Source organism: Neomonachus schauinslandi, chromosome 2 (assembly GCF_002201575.2).
Source record: "Neomonachus schauinslandi chromosome 2, ASM220157v2, whole genome shotgun sequence".
In the NCBI taxonomy this organism is placed as follows: Eukaryota; Metazoa; Chordata; class Mammalia; order Carnivora; family Phocidae; genus Neomonachus; species Neomonachus schauinslandi.
Genome location: NC_058404.1, coordinates 132033353 through 132053868, shown reverse-complemented (window position 1 = coordinate 132053868; position 20516 = coordinate 132033353). Strand labels below are relative to the sequence as shown.

Here is a 20516-nt window from a genome sequence, read left to right as displayed (position 1 = left end):
TACACGGATCTTCAACTATGCTGGGGGTCAGTGTGTAGTTTGTGCACAGAGCACGTGGCTCTGGGGGTCCCAAACAGACCAGGTTTAGCTGCTCACCACTGACAAAATCCAAAGGCAGAGAGACAGTAGTGGTGAAACAAGAAATGGATTTAGTTCAGTGAGACCAACACTGACAGACGGTAGACTAGTGTATCAAAGACTGTCTCCAAAGGGCCACAGATATTTCCAGGTTTATATAAGGAAAATGTGGGGCAAAGGTAGGTGGGTGGGTATGTGCAGACAGGCGGTGAAGGTCAAATGATCACTGTCTTGGAGTCAACCATGGGTGGGGTCTTGCTGGCTCAGGGCAGTCCCTATTGATGCAGGGAAAGATGTTAGGGTTCGAAGCCCATGGCCAAGAAAGAATTCTTGAGACGTCTTTGAGACGTCTTAGGTGCAAAAAGGTGATTTTATTAAAGCACGGGGACAGGACCTGTGGGCAGAAAGAGCTGCATTGGGGTTATATACTTTCAAGTTGGGGAGGGGGTTAGGGATAGTGTAAGCCTCCCAGGTATTTTGAAAACAAGGTTTCCAGGATCCTGAGGGGGCTAGCTATTATTAGGAAAGGTCATTTATTACTGTTTAGTAGAAACTCAGTCATGAGACCCTTCAGATGTATATTTGTGGGTCATATGCTTGGGGGATGATTGCCAACATGTATCTTGCGGGGGGGGGGGGGGGGGGATAGAGATAAAGGAAGTTTCCAAAGTAATTTTTATATGTTAAAGTAGACTTACAGGATCCTGGGGGTTCGGGCTAAGATTGCCTTTTGCCTTTAGTAAAGTATCAACCCTGAGGCAGTTGAGTCCTTAGAGGAAGTTCACTCTGCCGGTTTCAAGGACTTGTCAATGGGCTGTAGGTAGTAAGGAAATTTGATAATTTATCTTCTGCCTTTGTTTCCCCCATCACCTATTGCTTGAGGGGGTAGTTTCGGTTCCCATCAGGGGATACTTTGCCCTCAGGGTCTTCCACCTGAACCAAGAGACTAGCTGGAAAGAACCCAACTAGAAAGTTTGAAGCCAAAATGGAGCAGCTGAAGTCCTCTTTCAAGTGCCCCTCACCCCTGCATTTTTTAAAGGTCAACTATATATCATTCCACTAATTCTTAATTAGAGAAAAAAAATCCATTATTGTTGTAGTTTTTGGAATGTTTTAGTGAGGTTGGTGGGGTCCAGAGTCCACGGCCAAAAAAAGAATTCTAAGACATCTTTGGTGCAAAATGGTGGTTTTATGAAAGCATAGGGACAGGACCCCTGGGCAGAAGGAGCTGCTGCTCCGGGACTGTGAGGGGCAACTGATTATATACTTTGGGGTTGGGGGAAGTGAAGATAAGGGAAGTTCCAAAAGGATTTTCATATGCTAAAGAAGACTCACAGGATATGGGAGGTCTTGCTATTGTCAAACCAAGGTTGTTTTTCTCTCTAGCAAGGCATTCACATTAAGACAGGAGTTTCCTGCCTTAAGTATTTATTTGTCAGTGGGCTGCAGGTTATAAAGACATTTAATTTTATCCAAATTCCCTTCTGCCTTGGTTTCCCACGTCATTATTATCCTCATTTTACAGCTGGGAACATGGAGGTTCAGAGAGATGAAGAAATTTACCTAAAATTACAGGGCCAGTGGAGCCAGATTTTGAACTCTGATAGTCTGACGCCACAGCCCACACCTGTATGTGCTGAAGCATAGTGCCTAGACACAGGTAGTGATCCTAACTCATTAGCTTCTCATCCAGTTGGCTAAGCTACAAAGACTACTCAAATTGTCCTCATAAACTTCCCAACATGTTGTGAACACGGACATCATTCACCTAGGGATCAGATAGCAAAGTTACCCAGATTCAAAGCAATACACCTTGATCTGTGGTTGGTATATGATGAGTACTGCTGGCATGATGTAGGTGCTCAATAAATACTTACTTTTTTTTTTAAAGATTTTATTTATTTGAGAGAGAGAATGAGATAGAGAGAGCATGAGAGGGGGGAGGGGCAGAGGGAGAAGCAGACTCCCCGCTGAGCAGGGAGCCCGATGCGGGACTCGATCCCAGGACTCCCGGATCATGACCTGAGCCGAAGGCAGTCGCTTAACCAACTGAGCCACCCAGGCGCCCTAAATACTTACTTATTGAATGACTAAATGGTTCATACCAGTCACACCATCATATACCCTTTAATTGGGTTATGAATATTTTCCCATATAATTTCTCCATAATTCAGGGTTCTCTCCAAAAATACAGAGTAAAGGATTTCCTTCTTAATTCATTCTCTGTAGTCCAAACAATCTGATCATAAATGCATGACCTTGACAACCACCCATCTATCCACTGTACACCTACTGTTGACCAAGCTACAGTGTTTCCTGCCTTTGCCTTAATGGACTCATTTTTCTCTGATGACCATGCAGACTGGCATCCCTTCTGTCTTCTCTCCTTTCATAGTCAGGCCTGTGCAATATTTCTCTCTCTGATGCTCCACACAGGCAGGTGAGTTTCACCGGTTACTCTTACTGTAATTGTTACCTGTCACTGCTATACCCAGCAAGACTTTCTCTCCCAAGCCCAACCTACACTACTGCAAGAGGTCTTGCCATCAATTCCAAACTGACTGATTTTCACAAACCATTTCTATCTGAAGTAAACTCTCTCATCATAATCAAAAGTAGTCCTTTTCTCTTTTATGAAAATATACATATTCATTGCATATAGTTTCTTAGATTCCATATAAACCCCCCAAATAACTATTAACACTAGATGATATTTAAAGACCTTATACTACTAATAAAAATGAATAAAGAGCCCGTACTATATGTTAATTGCTGAGTTAACAAATTACATTACTATTCCAATTTTAAGATGAGGAAATTTCACCGGGGTGTGAAAAGACTTTCTTAAGATCCTTAGCTGGTGTTTGAGAGTCTGGATCTACATCCAGGTCTATCCACTCATAAAGCCAGCCATCTCTACCACTGACAACACCATTTTATTTATTTATTTCATTTTTTAAAAAATTTATTTATTTATTTTGAGAGAGAGAGAGAGGGAGGGAGGGAGGGAGAGCGTGCTCACGAGCAGTGGGGAGGGGCAGAAGGAGAGGGAGAGAGAGTCTTAAGCAGACTCCCCACTGAGCATGGAGCACTACTTGGCTGGATCTCCCGGACCCCCGTGATCATGACCTGAGCCAAAATCAAGAGTCTGTCTCTTAGCCACCCAGGTGCCCCGACAGCATCTTTTTAAAAGACCAATTAGTATTCTGTTGTATAGCTGTACCAAAAGACTCAGCAGTGTCTTCCCTAATATTGGATTTTTAGGTGATTTCCAACTTTTAATATTAGAAATGTCAGTTTGGGGGTGCCTGGCTGGCTCAGTCAGTAGAGCATGTGACTCTTGATCTAAGTGCTTGCCCCACACTGGGTGTAGAGGTTACTTAAAAAAATAAAATCTTAAAAAAATAAATAAATGCAGTTTGATGAACATTACAGTTAAATCTTTTCTTTGAAGTAAAAATAGCATTATCTTTTCTCTTGAGTACATAAGTAATATATGCTTACTATAAAAAAATCAAGGAACACAAGAAATTGTAAGGGAGAAAGTAAATATCTGAAATTCTACCATCTTGTAATAGCTACCATTAACATTTTGCTGATCACAATTTTGTGTCTTTTTTATGTATACCATGTATAATTTTACATAAGTGGAATCTTATGTCTCTCCCTCTTTTCTTCATTCCCTAACTCCCATTCCAACAAATGCTTTACATAGAAGTAAACAGGAGGTTCATTGTTTATTTTACAAAAATGGGATTGTTTATTTTATAAAAACAGAAAAGAGAAATCACTTCTCTCCAATGTGCTCTTTTAGCTTAAAAATAAATCATGAAAATTCCTCCAAGACTACTAGTATAGCTCTAACTCACTCTTTTTTATGACTTATTAATATTCCACTGGATTTGCCACAATGTCTTCAATTATTCCCTATTAAAGGAAATTTTGTTTAGTTTTCTTTCTTCTTTCTCCTGCCAATCCAAGAATGTTGTAAATAACATCCTTATACAAATATCCTTACTTACAAATATGCCCTTACTTTATGGACTAGATTTCCCAAGGTTACTGTCTTGTGTGACTTCTAGACCTGGGCCAGGGGCTGGCAAGCAAACTATGGCCCATGAGTCAAATCTGGTCTGCTCCTTCCCCTCCATTTTTGTATGGTCTATGAACTCAGAATATATATATATATTATTTTTTTTAAAGATTTTATTTATTTATTTGACAGAGAGAGACACAGCGAGAGAGGGAACACAAGTAGGGGGAGTGGGAGAGGGAGAAGCAGGCCTCCCGCGGAGCAGGGAGCCTGATGTGGGGCTCGATCCCAGGACCCCGGGATCATGACCTGAGCTGAAGGCAGATGCTTAACGACTGAGCCACCCAGGCATCCCTATATATATTTTAAAGATTTTATTTATTTATTTGTCAGAGAGAGAGAGAAAGCAAGAGAGCGGCAGACAGAGGGAGAAGCAGGCTCCCCACTGAGCAGGGAACCTGATGCAAGACTTGATCCCAGGACCCCGGGATCATGACCTGAGCCGAAGGCAGACACTTAACTGACTGAGCCACCCAGGTATCCCTGGATTTTATATTTTTTAATGGTTGAAAAAAATTTAAAAAGAATAATATTTTGTGACACATGAAAATTCAAGTTTCAGCATATAAATAATGTTTCACTGGACCACAGCCATATGCATTTATTTATATATTGTCTGTGCTATTTTCATGCTACCATGTTAGAGCTGAATATGTGACAAGAATATATGGACTGCAAATATTTGCTCTATGTGACAAGAATATATGGACTGCAAATATTTGCTCTCTGGCCCTTCAGTAAACAAAAGTTTACTGACCCCTGACCTAGGCAATTGATGTACTTCTCTTATTGATATTAAATGGACACAGTAACTATTTAAAAATACATTTATTTGGGGGCATGGGGGGGGGAAATCAATAGCTAAGAAATTGGGGGAGTATTTAAAGCCACATTAGAAAAGTACATATATTGGGGCACCTGGATGGCTCAGTCAGTTAAGTGTCTGCCTTCAGCTCAGGTCATGATCCCAGAGTCCTGGGATCGAGTCCCACATCGGGCTCCCCACTCAGCAGGGAGTCTGCTTCTCCCTCTCCTCCCTGCTTGAGGCTATCTCTCTCACTATTCTGTTGCTATCTCTGTCTCTCTCAAATAAATAAAATCTTAAAAAAAAAAAAGAAAAGTACATATATTGATTATTCCCTCTGTATAAAAACTATTTTGATATTCAGATTTCAATAATTATCAGCGTAAGTATATTATCTGGGGTGACAGGAAAATACATTCTCTGGACAGGTTGCAGGTAGGATATAGGACCTTTGCTTCTTTAACTGTCAGGTTCAGCTTATTCCTTCCTTCTTCATGTCTACCCACAGTGCCTTTTAGCCGTCTAGGGATGGCCAGGCAACCAGCGGCTACTCTGCACCCCTGCTAAAATAAGCAGGGACTAGATGTGAGAAGAAGCAGTGGAGAAGTGTTGAGTGAGCAGGATAACTGACTCATGACTAATTCCTGACAGAATCAGCAAGAGGATACTGGATTGCAGATACATTACCTCAGCCCTGAACAGAAAAGTGTGCATGAAAATGTAGTCAAGGAAGAGGCCAATGGAAAATAGACATTTTTTTTATAGTTAAACACAGAGAAATAACTGATTTCCCTTTCCTGTAGAAGTGTTCATAGAAACGGCTGCTGTGATTAAAGCTACCCTTGAAAAAAGGAAGCAATTAGCTTAGGAATTTACTGGGAATTAGGAATCCCAAGAGGCAGGAAAAATGAGTGTAGAGGAAGACCAGTCAACAGGTCAGAGGGGGCAGTGTAAGAATTTTCACATTTCAAACTCTGTCATTTTTGTTTAAGTAAGAAGCTTATTTGTTCGGTTGGAAGGAATGTCCTAAACCCTAAAAGAGAATAATTTCTCCTTTTCCCTTTGTATTCTACTGGATCTGTTCAGTCAGTACTCAAGTATCCATGGAGTGGTGGTTCTTGTCTAGGCCCTGGGCATTCCGTGGTGGCAAAGTAGACAGAAATCTTGCCTTCACAGAACATGCAGTCAGGAAAGGAGAGAGAAACCGTAAGCACAGTAAATCAGTACCTTTTATAATATTTAGAGCTTGATAGATGCAATGGAAAAATAAAGCAGGGAAGGGATGGGGGTGAAGGAATAAGTCTAATCTTTTATTTTTTTAGCTCTCTCTCTTTTTTTTTTTTAGTTTCAGAGGTAGAATTTAGTGATTCATCAGTTGCATACAACACCTGGTGCTCATTACGTCAAGTGCCCGCTTTAATGCCAGTCACCTAATTACCCCATGCCCCCACCCACCTGTCCTCCAGCAACCTTCAGTTTGTTTCCTAGAGTTCAACATCTCTTATGGTTTGCCTCCCCCTCAATTTTCATCTTATTTTTCCTTTCCTTCCCGTATGTTCATCCGTTTTGTTTCTTAAATTCCTCATATGAGAAGTCATATGGTATTTGTCTTTCTCTGACTGACTTATTTCACTTAGCATAATACACTGTAGTTCTACCCATGTGGCTGCAAATGGCAAGATTTCATTCTTTTTGATGGTTAAGTAATAGGAATAGGTGTAAAATAGGTGTAAATAGAGAGGTCAGGAGAGGCCTCTGGGAGGTGACACATGAGCTCCAGGCACATCAGGGATGAGGACTCCAGGAGGAGAGACTGAGGGTGTGCGTGCTGGAGATGAAGCAGTCCCAGCTTTGTGAAGGGACTCTAAGGAGTCCCATTGGTTAATGGGAAGCAGACAAGAAGGAGAATATTTAGGAATGGGGTCGGAGAGCTGAGGGGCTGGTGGCTGGATTGCACAAACGACATAAACTTTGGCTTTTACTTTGGGTGAAATTTTCCCCTTAAAAGTGGAGATCTGGGATGCCTGGGGGGCTCAGTTGGTTAAGCATCTGCCTTCGGCTCAGGTCATGATCCCGGTATCCTGGGATGGAGCCCCACATCAGGCTCCTTGCTCAGCAGGGAGTCTGCTTCTCCCTCTCCCTTTGCCTGACACTCCCCCTGCTCGTGCATGTTCTCTCTCTCTCTCTCTGACAAATAAATAAATAAAATCTTAAAAAAAAAGTGGGGATCCAAGGGGCGCCTGGCTGGCTCATTTCAAAGAGCATGCAACTCTTGATCTCGCGGTTGTGACTTTGAGCCCCATGTTGGGTGTAGAGATTACCTAAAAAAATTTTTTTAATCTTAAAAAAAAAAAGTGGAGATCGGAGATCTAAGATCTGAAATCCACTCCTAAATCTCCGTATTTTCTGCCACCCTGTTTTTTCCTAATCCTCCATCCTCACGGACTCTAGATTATCTCTGTAATACCAGGGCCACCGCTAGGGGGCACTGAGTGAAGAACTTGCCTCCCAGCAAAAGTTAAAGGGGTGCCAAGAATCTCCATAGTTACTGATTTTCCTTATGCCTCAGTCTCTGAAATGGCACAGCACAGCACTGTGATTGATCCCTATCTTCACTTTCAATTTTGATATTTTCTTCATCACGGAATTTTGGCATTAGTTTTGATATTTAGAAATATTGCATTAAATGATATTTGATTACTTAGGCTTTTTGGCATTCTCTCTCTTAAATATTGTGTCCGAGGTGTGTGCCTCATCACCTCACCCTAGGCCTGCTCCTATGCTCTCTCTTCTCCCTGTTTCCCCAGTGTCAGTCTAAACCAAGGGTCTGTAAACAGCTTCTGTAAAGGCCAGATAGGAAATATTTTAGGCTTTTCAGGCCATTTCTGCCATTGGAGCAGAAGAGCTGCTGTCGGTAATAAGCAAACAAGTGAGGGTAGCTGTGCTCTAGCGTGTTGGAGGAGGTTATGGAGAAGACAAGACCTCCAATTGACCTAAGAGCTGGAACCAGGCGGTTGGAGGCTCCCCACTGCATCCCCTGTCCTTGGAATGTATGTTCTGCCCACCATTCCCACAGTAGGGGCCATTTTTCAAGGATGCAGCCTTGAGAGAGTAATGTGTTGCTAAGAGCATCTGGACAGTACATGTGACTGAACCCAGTTAATTTCTCTATATAAACTTCTGAGATACTGGTGGACAGGTGTGGCGATCTACTCATCTTGCAGCTGCCCAAGAGAAGCCTCTTATGTAAGTTCCTTTGCTTATGAAACCTGCCACCTACCAATCTGAAGCTGTCTGCCTCTTTCTTTCGTCTCCCGCCCTCCATGGACAGGGACCCGTTTCAGGTATCCTCCAGGGAACTTCTGAGGTTGAGAACCAACACAGTAAGTAAAACTTCATGAATGGATACAGAAATTAGAAGTTAACGTAATTTTCAAAGAAAAAAAAAAGAAGTTAACGTGTTAATTCTCATGTAACACAAAATACTATCCCCCCCGCCCCCATAATCATTTAAACTGTAAAAATCATTCTTAGCTCATGGGCCATACAACAGGACAGCAGCCCAGATTGGGAAGACTTCATCTGAATTGTCGCTAACCTGTGAAGTTTCTTTCAAAAGTGGTTTCTCTCTCTTCCTGTAATTGCTCAAGGACCTGCAGTTCGCCACGCCGAGTGCAGACTTTCAGGGCCTCTGTGTTTGGCCCATGCTTTCCACTGAAACTTGTCTTCCTTTCCTCCACATTCTGTGCAGGACCAGATCAGTCTCCCTGCTGTCCTCTACACAAATTGTTTGCTACCTGCTTTTGATCCTGTTGCTTTTTCTCTCTGGGATCTGCCCTCCCTTCCCTCTCCAGCATCCCTTTTCTGGCTCCATCCCCCACTAGTGGCCTCTTTTTCTCTGCACTCCTACTGCAGTTGACTGTAATGCCCCCATTTAGTTCTTAATCCTAACATATCCTTGTTTTCCTCTGTTTTATATGTGCACATATTATGTTTCAGATGTGATTCGTTATCCTCTGTAAACCCTTCAGAGTGCCGTGGGCACAGCTGAGTACCTGGTAGAAGCCTGATGCTCATGAACCGATAAATTCGGTCTAGGATTATTATATCTTCTCTTAAAATAAACCTTCAAAGGTTCAAATGGGACTGATGGGGTCATCATTTTGACTGGATGTACAGATTATATCCCTGTGATTAGTGGCATTTTTGTGCCACATGATTTCTAGCTTGTGATCTCACAGCCCTCTTCTTTTTTTTAAGATTTTTATTGATTTATTTAACAGAGAGAGAGAGAGCACAAGCAGGGGGAGCAGCAGAGGCAGAGGGAGAAATAGGCTCCCCCTGAGCAGGGAGCCCGATACAGGGCTTGATACCAGGACCCTGAGATCATGACCTGAGCCTAAGGTAGACACTTAACCGACTGAGCCACCCAGGTGCCCCGGAGAAAGGATTTTAAGCTACTTTATAAACTACTTATAGTGAATACTTCTTTAACAGAGAGTGACTTTTTTTTTTTCATTAGCGAGGAAGCAATTTTGTTTGGATGGAGCCTGAAATTTGGAAGGAAATATTTTAAAGTTCTACTTGGGAACTGAGAAAATGACAGCAAATGTCTAGTTTTTCATTTACTGCAAGTGTTACAATAAGAAAGCAAAGTTACACCATTGTATTGTCAGCTCATCTGACCACAAGAATATTTTACTTCTTAGCATTACTCCTAAAATAGAAGAAAGTGATGAGTAAATAAAATGAGACCCCTGCTTCAAACAAGTGGGTCTTAGAAGAAACAATTCCCAGCTTCTGATACAACAGCCTACTTCTGTTGACATGGATGTGAGGAAATTTTATTTATTTTTAAGCAGTCTCCAAGCCCAGAGTGGAGCCCAACACAGGGCCTGAACTCAGGACCCTGAGATCAAGACCTGAGCTGAGATCAAGAGGCAGATGGTTGGGGAATCAGGGTAGCTCAGTTGATTAAGCATCTGCCTTCTGCTCAGGTCATGATCCCAGGGTCCTGGGATCGAGCCCTGCGTCGGGCTCCCTGCTCCACAGGAAACCTGCTTCTCCCTCTCCCACTCCCTCTGCTTGCGTCCCCTCTCTCGCTGTCTCTCTCTCCGTCAAAAAATAAATAAAATCTTTTAAAAAAAAGATTTTATTTCTAAGTAATCTGTACATCCAACGTGGGGCTGGAACTCACAACCCTGAGATCAAGAGTTGCCTGCCCCATCAACTGAGCCAGCCAGGTGCCCTGCAAATGTTAGCATTTAATTCGATACAAAATCATCAAAATTACACGGTTCCTATTTTATAGCTCTTGTATGCACGTGTATTTCATCTTTATCAGAACTGAGGAAACACTGAACAAAACTAGCTCAATCATTTTATTCCACTTCTCGGTATCTACATATTCTACCAATCTCTAATTTTGGCCTAATAATAAGGAAGGACTGAAAAGAAAAGAAATTATGGGTTGCCCTGTCTTTCCTATTCTTTCTGTCATTATTTTCAGCATAGTGGTTGGCTAATACTGAGAAGTAAGGGGAGTAAGAAAGAGTGTGATAGGGTTTCTTGCTTGTTTGTGTTTCTTAGAATGCAGTTGCCTTCTTTCTGTGTTGGAAGCCCAAATTCTGGTTTCAACAGCAAGTGTGGCCTCCAGGAGCCGTCAGTGTCCTTGCTTACTTGTTTGTAGACGCAACCTGCTTACCTTATACTAGCTTTGGGTCTCATCGAACTCCCACACATTGTGAACCCAGTGGAATTCTGTGTTCATAGTGCATCTCAAACACTACATACAAATAGGGCAGCAAGGAATAGCAGACCTATTGCACACATCTCCTCTGCTCACATGCACGCTCCACTGTTCCACCAGATTTCACTCATGAAACACAAATTCAAACATAAAGTTAAGAATTTCAAGGTAATGACAGTGGAGTATTAAACTCAGCTCAGGGCCTTCTGAGAGCAGAGCCCTGAGTGGCCCACATGACTGGCCACACACCCGTGAAGTGTGTACTGCCTGCCATGTATGTTTGCACCAAATGTCTCCAATTCCTTGCTACTTGTGGAGAGACTGTTGCTACCAATTCTCTTCTGTCCTTCTTCCTTGGTAACAGAACCCCATTTTTATCTGGAGTTATAAGGTGCTCAGCTAAAAACTACATTTTCCAGCAGCTTCTGCCACTACTATAGCCATATGAAGAAGTTCTGGTTAATCAGACGCGTGCAGAAATGTTGTATGGGATTTAGGGAAGCAACCTCATTTCTCTTTCCAAGCTGCTTAGAATACAGCTGTGACAGGTAGGACTCCAGCAGTCATCTTGGAACATGAGGTAGAAATTAGGTTCTCTAAGGAAGCAGATAGAAGGTGCCTGAGTTCCTGAAAAATAATGGAGCTGTCACATGAGCCCTTGACAGCTCACCTCAGGGCTTCTTGTGTGTGAGAGAAACCAATTTGTATTTCAACCATCATTCTGTATTTAAACCATTATTATTTGGCCGCTTTATTATATGCGGATGAAGCTAATCCTAATTTACAGGTAAAGCTGCACTAGTTCACACAGGTTAATAAGTTAAGTTAAACTATGTTTCAAATACAATCCTTGGTGGGACACCTGGGTGGCTCAATTAGTTAAGCGTCAGCCTTCAGCTCGGATCATGATCTCCGGGTCCTGGGATTAAACCCCATGGCGGGCTCTCTGCTCAGTGGGTAGTCAGCTTCTCCCTCTCCCTCTGCTCCTACCCCCTCTCCTGCTCTCTCTCTCTCAAATAAATAAATAAAATTAAAAAAACAAAAACAAAAACAAAAACAAATACAATTCTTGGACAGTCCCAATAACCCTTGTTATTGGGTGGTAACATATTTTGAAGCCCCTGGCTTGAGTGGCAACCATTTTTTTTTTTAAGATTTTTTTTTATTTGACAGAGAGAGACACAGCGAGAGAGGGAACATAGCAGGCGGAGTGGGAGAGGGAGAAGCAGGCTTCCCGCAGAGCAGAGAGCCTGATGCAGGGCTCCATCCCAGGACCTTGGGACCATGACCTGAGCCGAAGGCAGCCGCTTAACAACTGAGCCACCCAGGCACCCCGAGTGGCAATTATTTCTAGGATTAGAGGCACTTTTCCTCTTTCTTCCCAATTCAGGGCTATGTTCTGGTGCTCTGAGATCGCTACAGTGTTATAATGCAATGTGTTAGAATGACAATTATAGTAATAATAGGATAACATGTGAGTATAGCATTTTATTTTTTTCTAAGTAATTTAAATACCAATATCTTTCAATGAGCATGGGAAAGAAAAAAATTAAAATCCTTGTGAATAATTGCAAGACTACCTATAGAGAAGAGATGTCAACCATAAGTCAGCCAACCAACCATGAAGAATGGTTGCTACCATTAAAGAGATCAAGTTGACTAATACTGCCATCTAGAGTTAAAAATCAAAACTACCATTTCTTACCTGTAAGGAAACTGAAACATCAGGGTTTGGATAGGTCAGCTTTTTTGGTTTGTTTTTGGGTTTTGTTTCTAAATTTTTATTTAAATTCCAGTTATTAACATACAGTGTAATATTAGTTTCAGGTGTACAATATAGTGATTCAGCACTTCCATACATCACCCACTGCTCATCAAAGCAAGCACACTCCTTAATCCCCATCACCTATTTAACCCACGCCCCCCTCCCCTCTGGTAACCATCAGTTTGCTCTCTATAGTTAAGAATCAGTTTCTTGGTTTGCCTCTCTCTCTCTCTTTTTCCCTTTGCTTGTTTGTTTTGTTTCTTAAATTCTATATATAAGTGAAATCATATGGTATTTGTCTTTCTTTGACAACTTCACTTAGCATAATTCTTCTTTCTCTGCTAAATTTCACTTAGCATAATACTCTCTAGCTCCATCCATGTTGTGCAAATGTCAAGATTTCATTCTTTTTTATGGCTGAGTAATATTCCTCTGTGTGTGTGTGTGTGTGTGTGTGTGTATGCACATCTTCCTTATCCATTTGTCAGTCAGTGGATACTTGGGCTGCTCCCATAATTTGGCAATTGTTGATAATGCTGCTATAAACATTGGGGTGCGTGTATCCCTTTGAATTAGTATCTTTTGGGTAAATACCTAGTAGTACAATTGCTGGACCATAGGGTAGCTCTATTTTTAATTTTTTGAGGAAACTCCATGCTGTTTTCCAGAGTGTCTGCACCAGCTTGCATTCCCACCAACAGTGCAAGAGAGTACCCCTTTCTCCACATCCTCGCCAACACCTTGTTTCTTGTCTTGTTAATTTTAGCCATTCTGACAGGTAGGTCAGACTTATACCAGCTATCCTAATTGTCTTGTCCATTCATGAAGAACCAGACGGCTGGACATGCAGTGGACATGTGAGAGCATCACGACTAAACACCAGATTCACCAAGACTGTGAAGCTGAGAGCTGGGTATAAAGCTTAGAGATGTCATAACTCTCTCGCTACCTCTAAGGAGATTCTGGAACTCTGGAGTACATTGTGTGGAGCTAGAAGATGAAACCCTCAGAGCAGGAGACAGGTTGAAGAGATACAGAGACATGGAATCATTAGAACATTGAGTTCTTGTTTTCTTTTTTTAAGATTTTATTTTTAAGTAATCTCTACACCCAGTGTGGGGCTCAAACTCACCACCACGCCAGCCAGGTGCCCTGACATTAAGTCCTTGTTGACAGCAATTCCTGAAATCAGCCATACTGATGGACTTTTTAGTTACGTGACTGTCAGAAGGGGCTAAGTTATGCTATCTGTGTAGTAACACCTCCCCAAAGCTCAGGAATTTAGAACAACAAAGACTGATTTCTCACTTAAACTACATAAATTAGTTACAACTCTGCTAGGCTGTTGGTTCTAATCTGGGACCCAGGATAATGGAGCAATCTGTATCCAGAAAATCACCAGTTGTTGTAATAGAGGAAAAAGAGAGGAGGAAAAATAAGTATTGACCCTTAAGCCATCTGCTCAGAAGACATTCCCTGCTTGCATGTCATTGGCCAGAACAAAATCACATGCTCAAGTCTGATGCCATAGAGCAGAGAGGCAAGTAAAATATTTTTAATAATAATAATAATGCAATCTACAGCTTAAGTCATATTTTCTGTTACTTGCAATCAAAAAAATCTTAACTGAGAAAAGCGAGGAAAGAACTAAATTAGATATTTTCTAAAAGATTTATTTATTAATTCGAGAGAGAGTGCACTTACAAAAGAGTTGGGGGAGGGACAGAGGGAGAGAATCTGCAAGCAGACTCCCAAGGTGAGGCTCAATCCCACGACCCATGAGATCATGACCCCAGCCGAAACCAAGAGTCTGTCGCTTAACTGACTAAGCTACCCAGGCACTCCTAAATTAGATATTTTATATAAAATCGCCAACACATGGTAAACATTCAATAAATGGAGCTATCATTTTCAAGTGCATGAACACAGATGAATTGAGAATTATATCTTTCTCAAGCAATAAAAGTATGACCAGCTTCTTTAATTTGCATTAAATTCACTTTTATTGCATTTTATTCACTTATCTCACATTTTATTCACTTATCTCACTAACATTTATTGAATTCCTTTCATTTTTTTATTTTTTATTTTTTAAATATTTATTTATTCTAGAGAGAGAGAGCGAGCATGTGCAAGCAGGGCGAGGGACAGAGGGAGAGAGAAAATCCTGAAGCAGATTCCCTGTTGAGCACAGAACTCGACAGGTGGCTCAATTCTAGAACCCGAAGACCATGACGCTAGCTGAAATCTAGAGTCAGCCACCCAACCACCCAACAGGCACCCCTATTGAGTTATTTTTATGTGTTAGACGCTGTGCTATGTGGTGGGGACACAATACATTTACATGTTAGCCCTCCAGTTGATTTGTTTTAAAGAAATATTTAATATGGGGCGCCTGGTTGGCTCACTCAGTTAAGTATCCGACTTGTGATTTGGGCTCAGGTCATGATCTCATGGGTCATTGGATTGAGCCCCATGTCAAGCTCTGCGCTCAGCAAGGAGTCTGTTTGGGAATCTCTCCCTCTCTCTCTGCCCACCTGCCCCGCTAATGTGTGCATGCTCTCTCTCTCAAATAAATCAATCTTTATTTTATTTTTTAAAAAGATTTTATTTATTTATTTGACAGAGAGAGACAGTGAGAGAGGGAACACAAGCACGGGGAGTGGGAGAGGGAGAAGCAGGCCTCCTGCAGAGCAGGGAGCTCGATGCGGGGCTTGATCCCAGGACCCTGGGATCATGACCTGAGCCGAAGGCAGACGCTTAATGACTGAGCCACCCAGGCGCCCCAATAAATCTTTAAAAAGGAAAAAAAAAGAAATAATACGAGGGCTTAGTGTCTTATGCTGATGATACCAAACTCTTAAAATTTGTGCCTGAGGAAAGTGATAAATATTTAGGAAATTACTATTCAGAAAAAGGTTATATATGGTACATACTGAAGTGGCCCTAAAGTCTGAATGCTATTCATTTATTCACCACTCATCAACTCTTTTGTCCAATACATATTTATTAGCATCTATCATGTGCCAGGCACTCTTGAGATCAAAAAACAACATTTATCCCTGTCTTTAGAGAACTTAAAATGTAGTAGTAAGGAGAGTGCAGCTGCGAGTATATAAATGGATGCTGTAAATAATAAAAATAAAACAGGGCGCCTGGGTGGCTCAGTTGGTTAAGCGACTGCCTTTGGCTCACTCAGGTCATGATCCTGGAGTCCCGGGATCGAGTCCCGCATTGGGCTCCCTGCTTGGCGGGGAGTCTGCTTCTCCCTCTGACCCTCCCCCCTCTCATGTACTCTCTCTCATTCTCGCTCTCTCAAATGAATAAATAAATCTTAAAAAAAAAAATAAATAAATAAAAATAAAACAGCAATGCCAATGATGGCTAACACTGTCATAGTCACCAATGACCTCTTTTGCCAAACGTAAAGATCAACACTCAATCCAGATCTTGCTCAACAAGCAGCTGACAGCTGTGATCATTTCCTTGTTCTTCACCTGCTTAGTACACACCACCCTTCCTGGATTCCGACGTCTGTTACGTGCTAGTCACTTTTACCTCCCACTGAGTGATCTCATTCAGCCATCTGATGACTGATTTCTCATTTCTATGCTGAGGACTCCCAATTTTATGACTGCCCCTTGACTTCTGTGCACAACTCCAAAACGGTTGATCTTATTGTGTCCTTATAAAACAAGCATCTTACAGTTATTACCAGACTGGACTCCTGATCCACCAGCCCCAACATGGAGCCTCCCTCAGAGTTCCACATCCCAGGAAAGGGAACCACCGTTCACCCAGTTGCTCAGGCCAACCTTGGAATAATCCTAATCCCTTTCTTTCTTTTCTCCTACGTCCAACCTGTCAGCAAATCTGTGTACTCTTTCAAAACATCTTGTAGTCCCAAGGTCATCCTTCAGACCTGGCCTCCTATAGCAGCCTCTCCTAACTGGCTTTTCTGCTTCCATTTTTGTTCTACTATATTACCATAGCCAGAATGAATCTTTTTTTTTTTTTTTAAGATTTTATTTATTTATTTGACAGAGAGAGAGAACACAAGTAGGCAGAGTGGCAGGCAGAGAGAGAGGGAGAAGCAGGCTCCCCGCCGAGCAGGGAGGCTGATATGGGGCTTGATCTCAGGATCCTGGGATCATGACCAGAGCCGAAGGCAGACACTTGACTGACTGAGCCACCCAGGCGCCCCCAGAATGAATCTTTTAAAACTGAAGTCAGATCATGTCGCTTCTCTGTTCAAAAGCTTCCACCTGCTCTCCTTCACCCTCAGCCTCTAGATATGAGCATGACACATTCCCTCATTTTTATGTCCCCTGGGCTCTCTGCTCAAATGTCACTTCATCCAAGAAGTGTTCCCTGAATTCTTATCAAAAAACACAAGTTCCTGGAGCACCTGGGTGGCTCAGTCAGTTAACTGTCTGCCTTCTGTTCAGGTCATGATCCTGGGGTCCTGGGATCCAGCCCCACCTGGGGCTTCTTACTCAGTGGGGAGCCTGCTTCTCTCTCTCCCTCTGCCCTTGTCCCCTGATTGTGTTCTCTCTCTCTCTCTCACTCACTTTCTCTCTCAAATAAATAAAATCTTAAAAAAAAAACAAACCCAAAGTTTCTTTTGCCCCCACCATCTATTACTTTACTGTGTTATTTTATTTTGAGTTGCCACTTGACATTATACTAAATATTTACCTCTTTACAAATAGGAGAATATTAGTCCCAAGAGGATTTTGCATTTCCACTGCCAAAAACAGCCTAGAAAAAAAGGGTAGGCATTCAGATGCTTTTATTAAGCACTCTAAGCACTCCAGGCATCATTCCGGCATATTCTGTTTAATTGCCCTAAGGTTAGATTTGCTGCCTTACCGTCCACATCGCATTGATGTGGTAGCTTCGTTACACTTGCCCAAAGTCACACGGCTCATGAACTTGCTTAGCTAGTATCTAAGTAAGTGCAGGAGCTCTTCCTCTGGAGTCCCTCTCTGCTCCTCAGCACTGGGTGCTCACGTTTGAGCCCCAAAAGCCATTGGCCGGGACGTTAGGATGACTAAGGGTGCCAGGGCGTAGGTGAGGTGAGGGGAGTTGGCCTCCAGGGTGAGATCAGAGCCGGGCAGGTCCACCCGGCTTCCGGATTTCTGCTAATCAGCACACAGCGGTCATTAGCCTCTGAGAGCCCGTACGCGCGGCGCGGACAGACCAGGCGCAGGCGGCGGGGCGCGGGAGCGGGATGTACCTCTACTGGGGCACCAACCCCCGAAGACCTCTGCGCCGGAGGCGGACCGGCAGGGATGGCGCCGAGCTGCAACAGGCGGCCTCCGGGGAGCGCCACTCGCTGCTGCTGCTGAGCAACGGCGAGGTGCACTCGTGCGGGGACAACAGCCATGGCCAGCTGGGGCGGAGGGGCGTGCAGAGCGAAGAGCAGCCAAGTGAGTGCGGGACAAAGGCGCGGGGCGGGGGGCCAGGGAGATGCGGGTGCTGGGAGCCCCAGGTCCGCTGGGCCGCAAGATACGGCGAAACGATGCTCTGTGCGTGCGCGCAACTTCGTCAGTTTCGTTTTCCAGAAGCGCAATTTGTTTCGGTTTCCACTTCAGCTTAAAAGCGAAACTGAGAGCGGAACCTAACGGGACAGCGCTCTTTTGAAGAGACGTGGTCCCTCGCACTAAGCCTTTCTAGACCAATCCCTGCCAGTGCGAATCTATCTGGAATAGTGACCTTCCAAACGTGGTTTATGGGTGGGACATCTCTAACTCTCTCAGAAATACCCCAGAGCATCTATTTTCCCTAAAATTAAAAGTATAGTACCATTTTTACCATTACTGATTATTACAGAAACACAGGGAAAGAAATTGCCTATAATTCCAATACCCAAAGACAACTATAATATTTTGATGTATTTGCTTTTTTGCTCTATTATACATTTACTTTTATAAAAGCATGTCATTATATAGTTTTGTGTACACAGTATTTATACAGTTCTATAAATTGCACTCTTACAAAACATAATATCATGAACATATTGCCCTTTAATTATGTATTTTTTGAAAATAACGTTTTAAATAGTTGCAAAACATTCCAGGCTTTGACAATACAAGTTAATGCTTCTTCTTTGGTGGACATTAGGTTTTTTCTTCATTAGGGACTTTTATAAATAATACTGTGATTGCCATTATTTGACCAAATTTCTGATTACTTACTTAGAATAAATACCAAAAGTTGTGTCTGGGAGGAAAAATTTCTCCTCTATCCTGTTAGTTCTGGTTCTGAAGGCCTGCAAACTAAGCGGACAAAGATTAACCAAAAAAGTATACAATTTTATTAATATTTTATGTGCACCGGAGTTCACAGAAAAAAAAAGGGGGAAACTCAAAAGTGGTTAAACTCAGGGACTTATATTGCATCTTAGCAAAGAAAAGGGAGTTTGGGCTTCGAAGGATGATCAGTTGTGGGGAAGTGACTTGGAAATATATGGGGAAGACTAATGGAAGATGAGGGTTATTTTGGTAAGGACTGTCTATGTAGACTCATCTCAGTGGCAACTCCAGTGATAAGAGTTCCTCTTCTCTTTCTGGTATGGGAGAGAATACCTTTACAAGGGAAATTTATGCCCTACTTTTAGGTAACTAAAGGGAAGGCAGAGAACTCTTCCTGCATCTGTTGTTTTTCAGTTGCCTTTGGCGCAAAATGATCATTCTGCCAAAGTGGCATATTTTGGGGTGGCATATCCTGATCCACTTTAGGTGGAGATGAGGGGCAACATGATACTTGATGTCAGATTGTTCTCCAGGAAGGTGATATCAGTCTCTACCTTCATGAGTGTATGAATCTTTGGGACGTTTTTTATTATCCCATAGTTTGAAAATAAATCATTGAAAAGGATAAGATTACAAAGGTTTAAAAAAAGAAAACTGAAGTGTTAGCAAAAACTTTACTCGTAGTGATATATTTAGCTCAAAACCTCTAATAATTCAGAGACAAACACTTTGGGAAAACCATTTAGATTGACTTTTAGGGATCATGCTATAATGATCAGGTTTTCATTTGTGGGTGCCTTTGGCCATAAGAGGAACGTTACTGCATTCTTCTTTGTGAGAGGACCTGGCTTCTGCCTCTCCCATTCATGGGGAAGGCTCCCTGCCCATTTGCTCCTGATAAGGGATTGGCTATTCTCACTGTTCAGGGCTGGGAAGTCAGAAGAGTAGAGTGGAGGCCATTCCATCTTCTCTCTGTCTCCCCTGGTTTTGCTACCATCATCATAGAGAGGTCATAGGCCAAACATCATAGTCTGTACAAGTTGCCCTCCTCCATGAAACTCATCCTTTGGAATGGCAACCACATTCCCATATAGACAGTGGAACTCACATTGAGCTGCTTTCCTTCACACCTGCAGTGTGGATGTCAGGCCTTGATTTGAAAGTCCATTGGAAAAGATGAGAAATCCGAGTGACCCTTCTTTTTGAAGAAAGTAAACTTGTTGTTAAATTAATAATCTTCTGAGTTGTTTTGTTTTGTTTTGTTTTTGTTCCTGAAGAACCAATTCACGCATTGGAAACTCTACGTGTTGATCTTGTGAGCTGTGGAAAGGAACACTCTCTTGCTGTCTGTTACAAAGGAAGGGTCTTTGCATGGGGGGCTGGTTCTGAAGGGCAGCTGGGAGTTGGAGAATTTAAGGAAATAAATCTTATACCTAGGTAAGTATATTTCCATTCATTCATTCATTCATCCAATATTTTTCAGTTTCATGTGCTTGGCACTATGCAAGATGTCAGGGTACAAAGATGACTATGATAAACACAGTCCCTAGCCCCAGTGATTATAGTGTAGTGAGAGAATGAGACAGGAAAAAACTTATAACATCAATTGTTACTCAATTAGGGTCCTATGAAGGAGAAAGGCAGGGTGAAATGAGAACATGTGACCCTTTGATCTACATAAATCTTATGTATTGGAAATACTGTGGTAAATAAATAAATACAATATATATAAAATATAAAATACACATAAAATATCAATTAAAATAAAA

At 42.2% G+C, this 20516-nt stretch overlaps 1 protein-coding gene across 1 annotated transcript in view; it reads left to right on the top strand.

The window, feature by feature from the left end:
• Window positions 1–17723: 17723 nt before the first annotated feature.
• HERC6 (HECT and RLD domain containing E3 ubiquitin protein ligase family member 6) overlaps window positions 17724–20516 on the top strand; it is a 53747-nt gene continuing 50954 nt past the window's right edge. Inside the window, exons 1-2 of the mRNA XM_021702472.2 lie at window positions 17724–17922; window positions 20025–20184. Coding sequence (XP_021558147.1) covers window positions 17724–17922; window positions 20025–20184 — 359 coding nt within the window. The remainder of the gene's footprint in view (window positions 17923–20024; window positions 20185–20516) is intronic.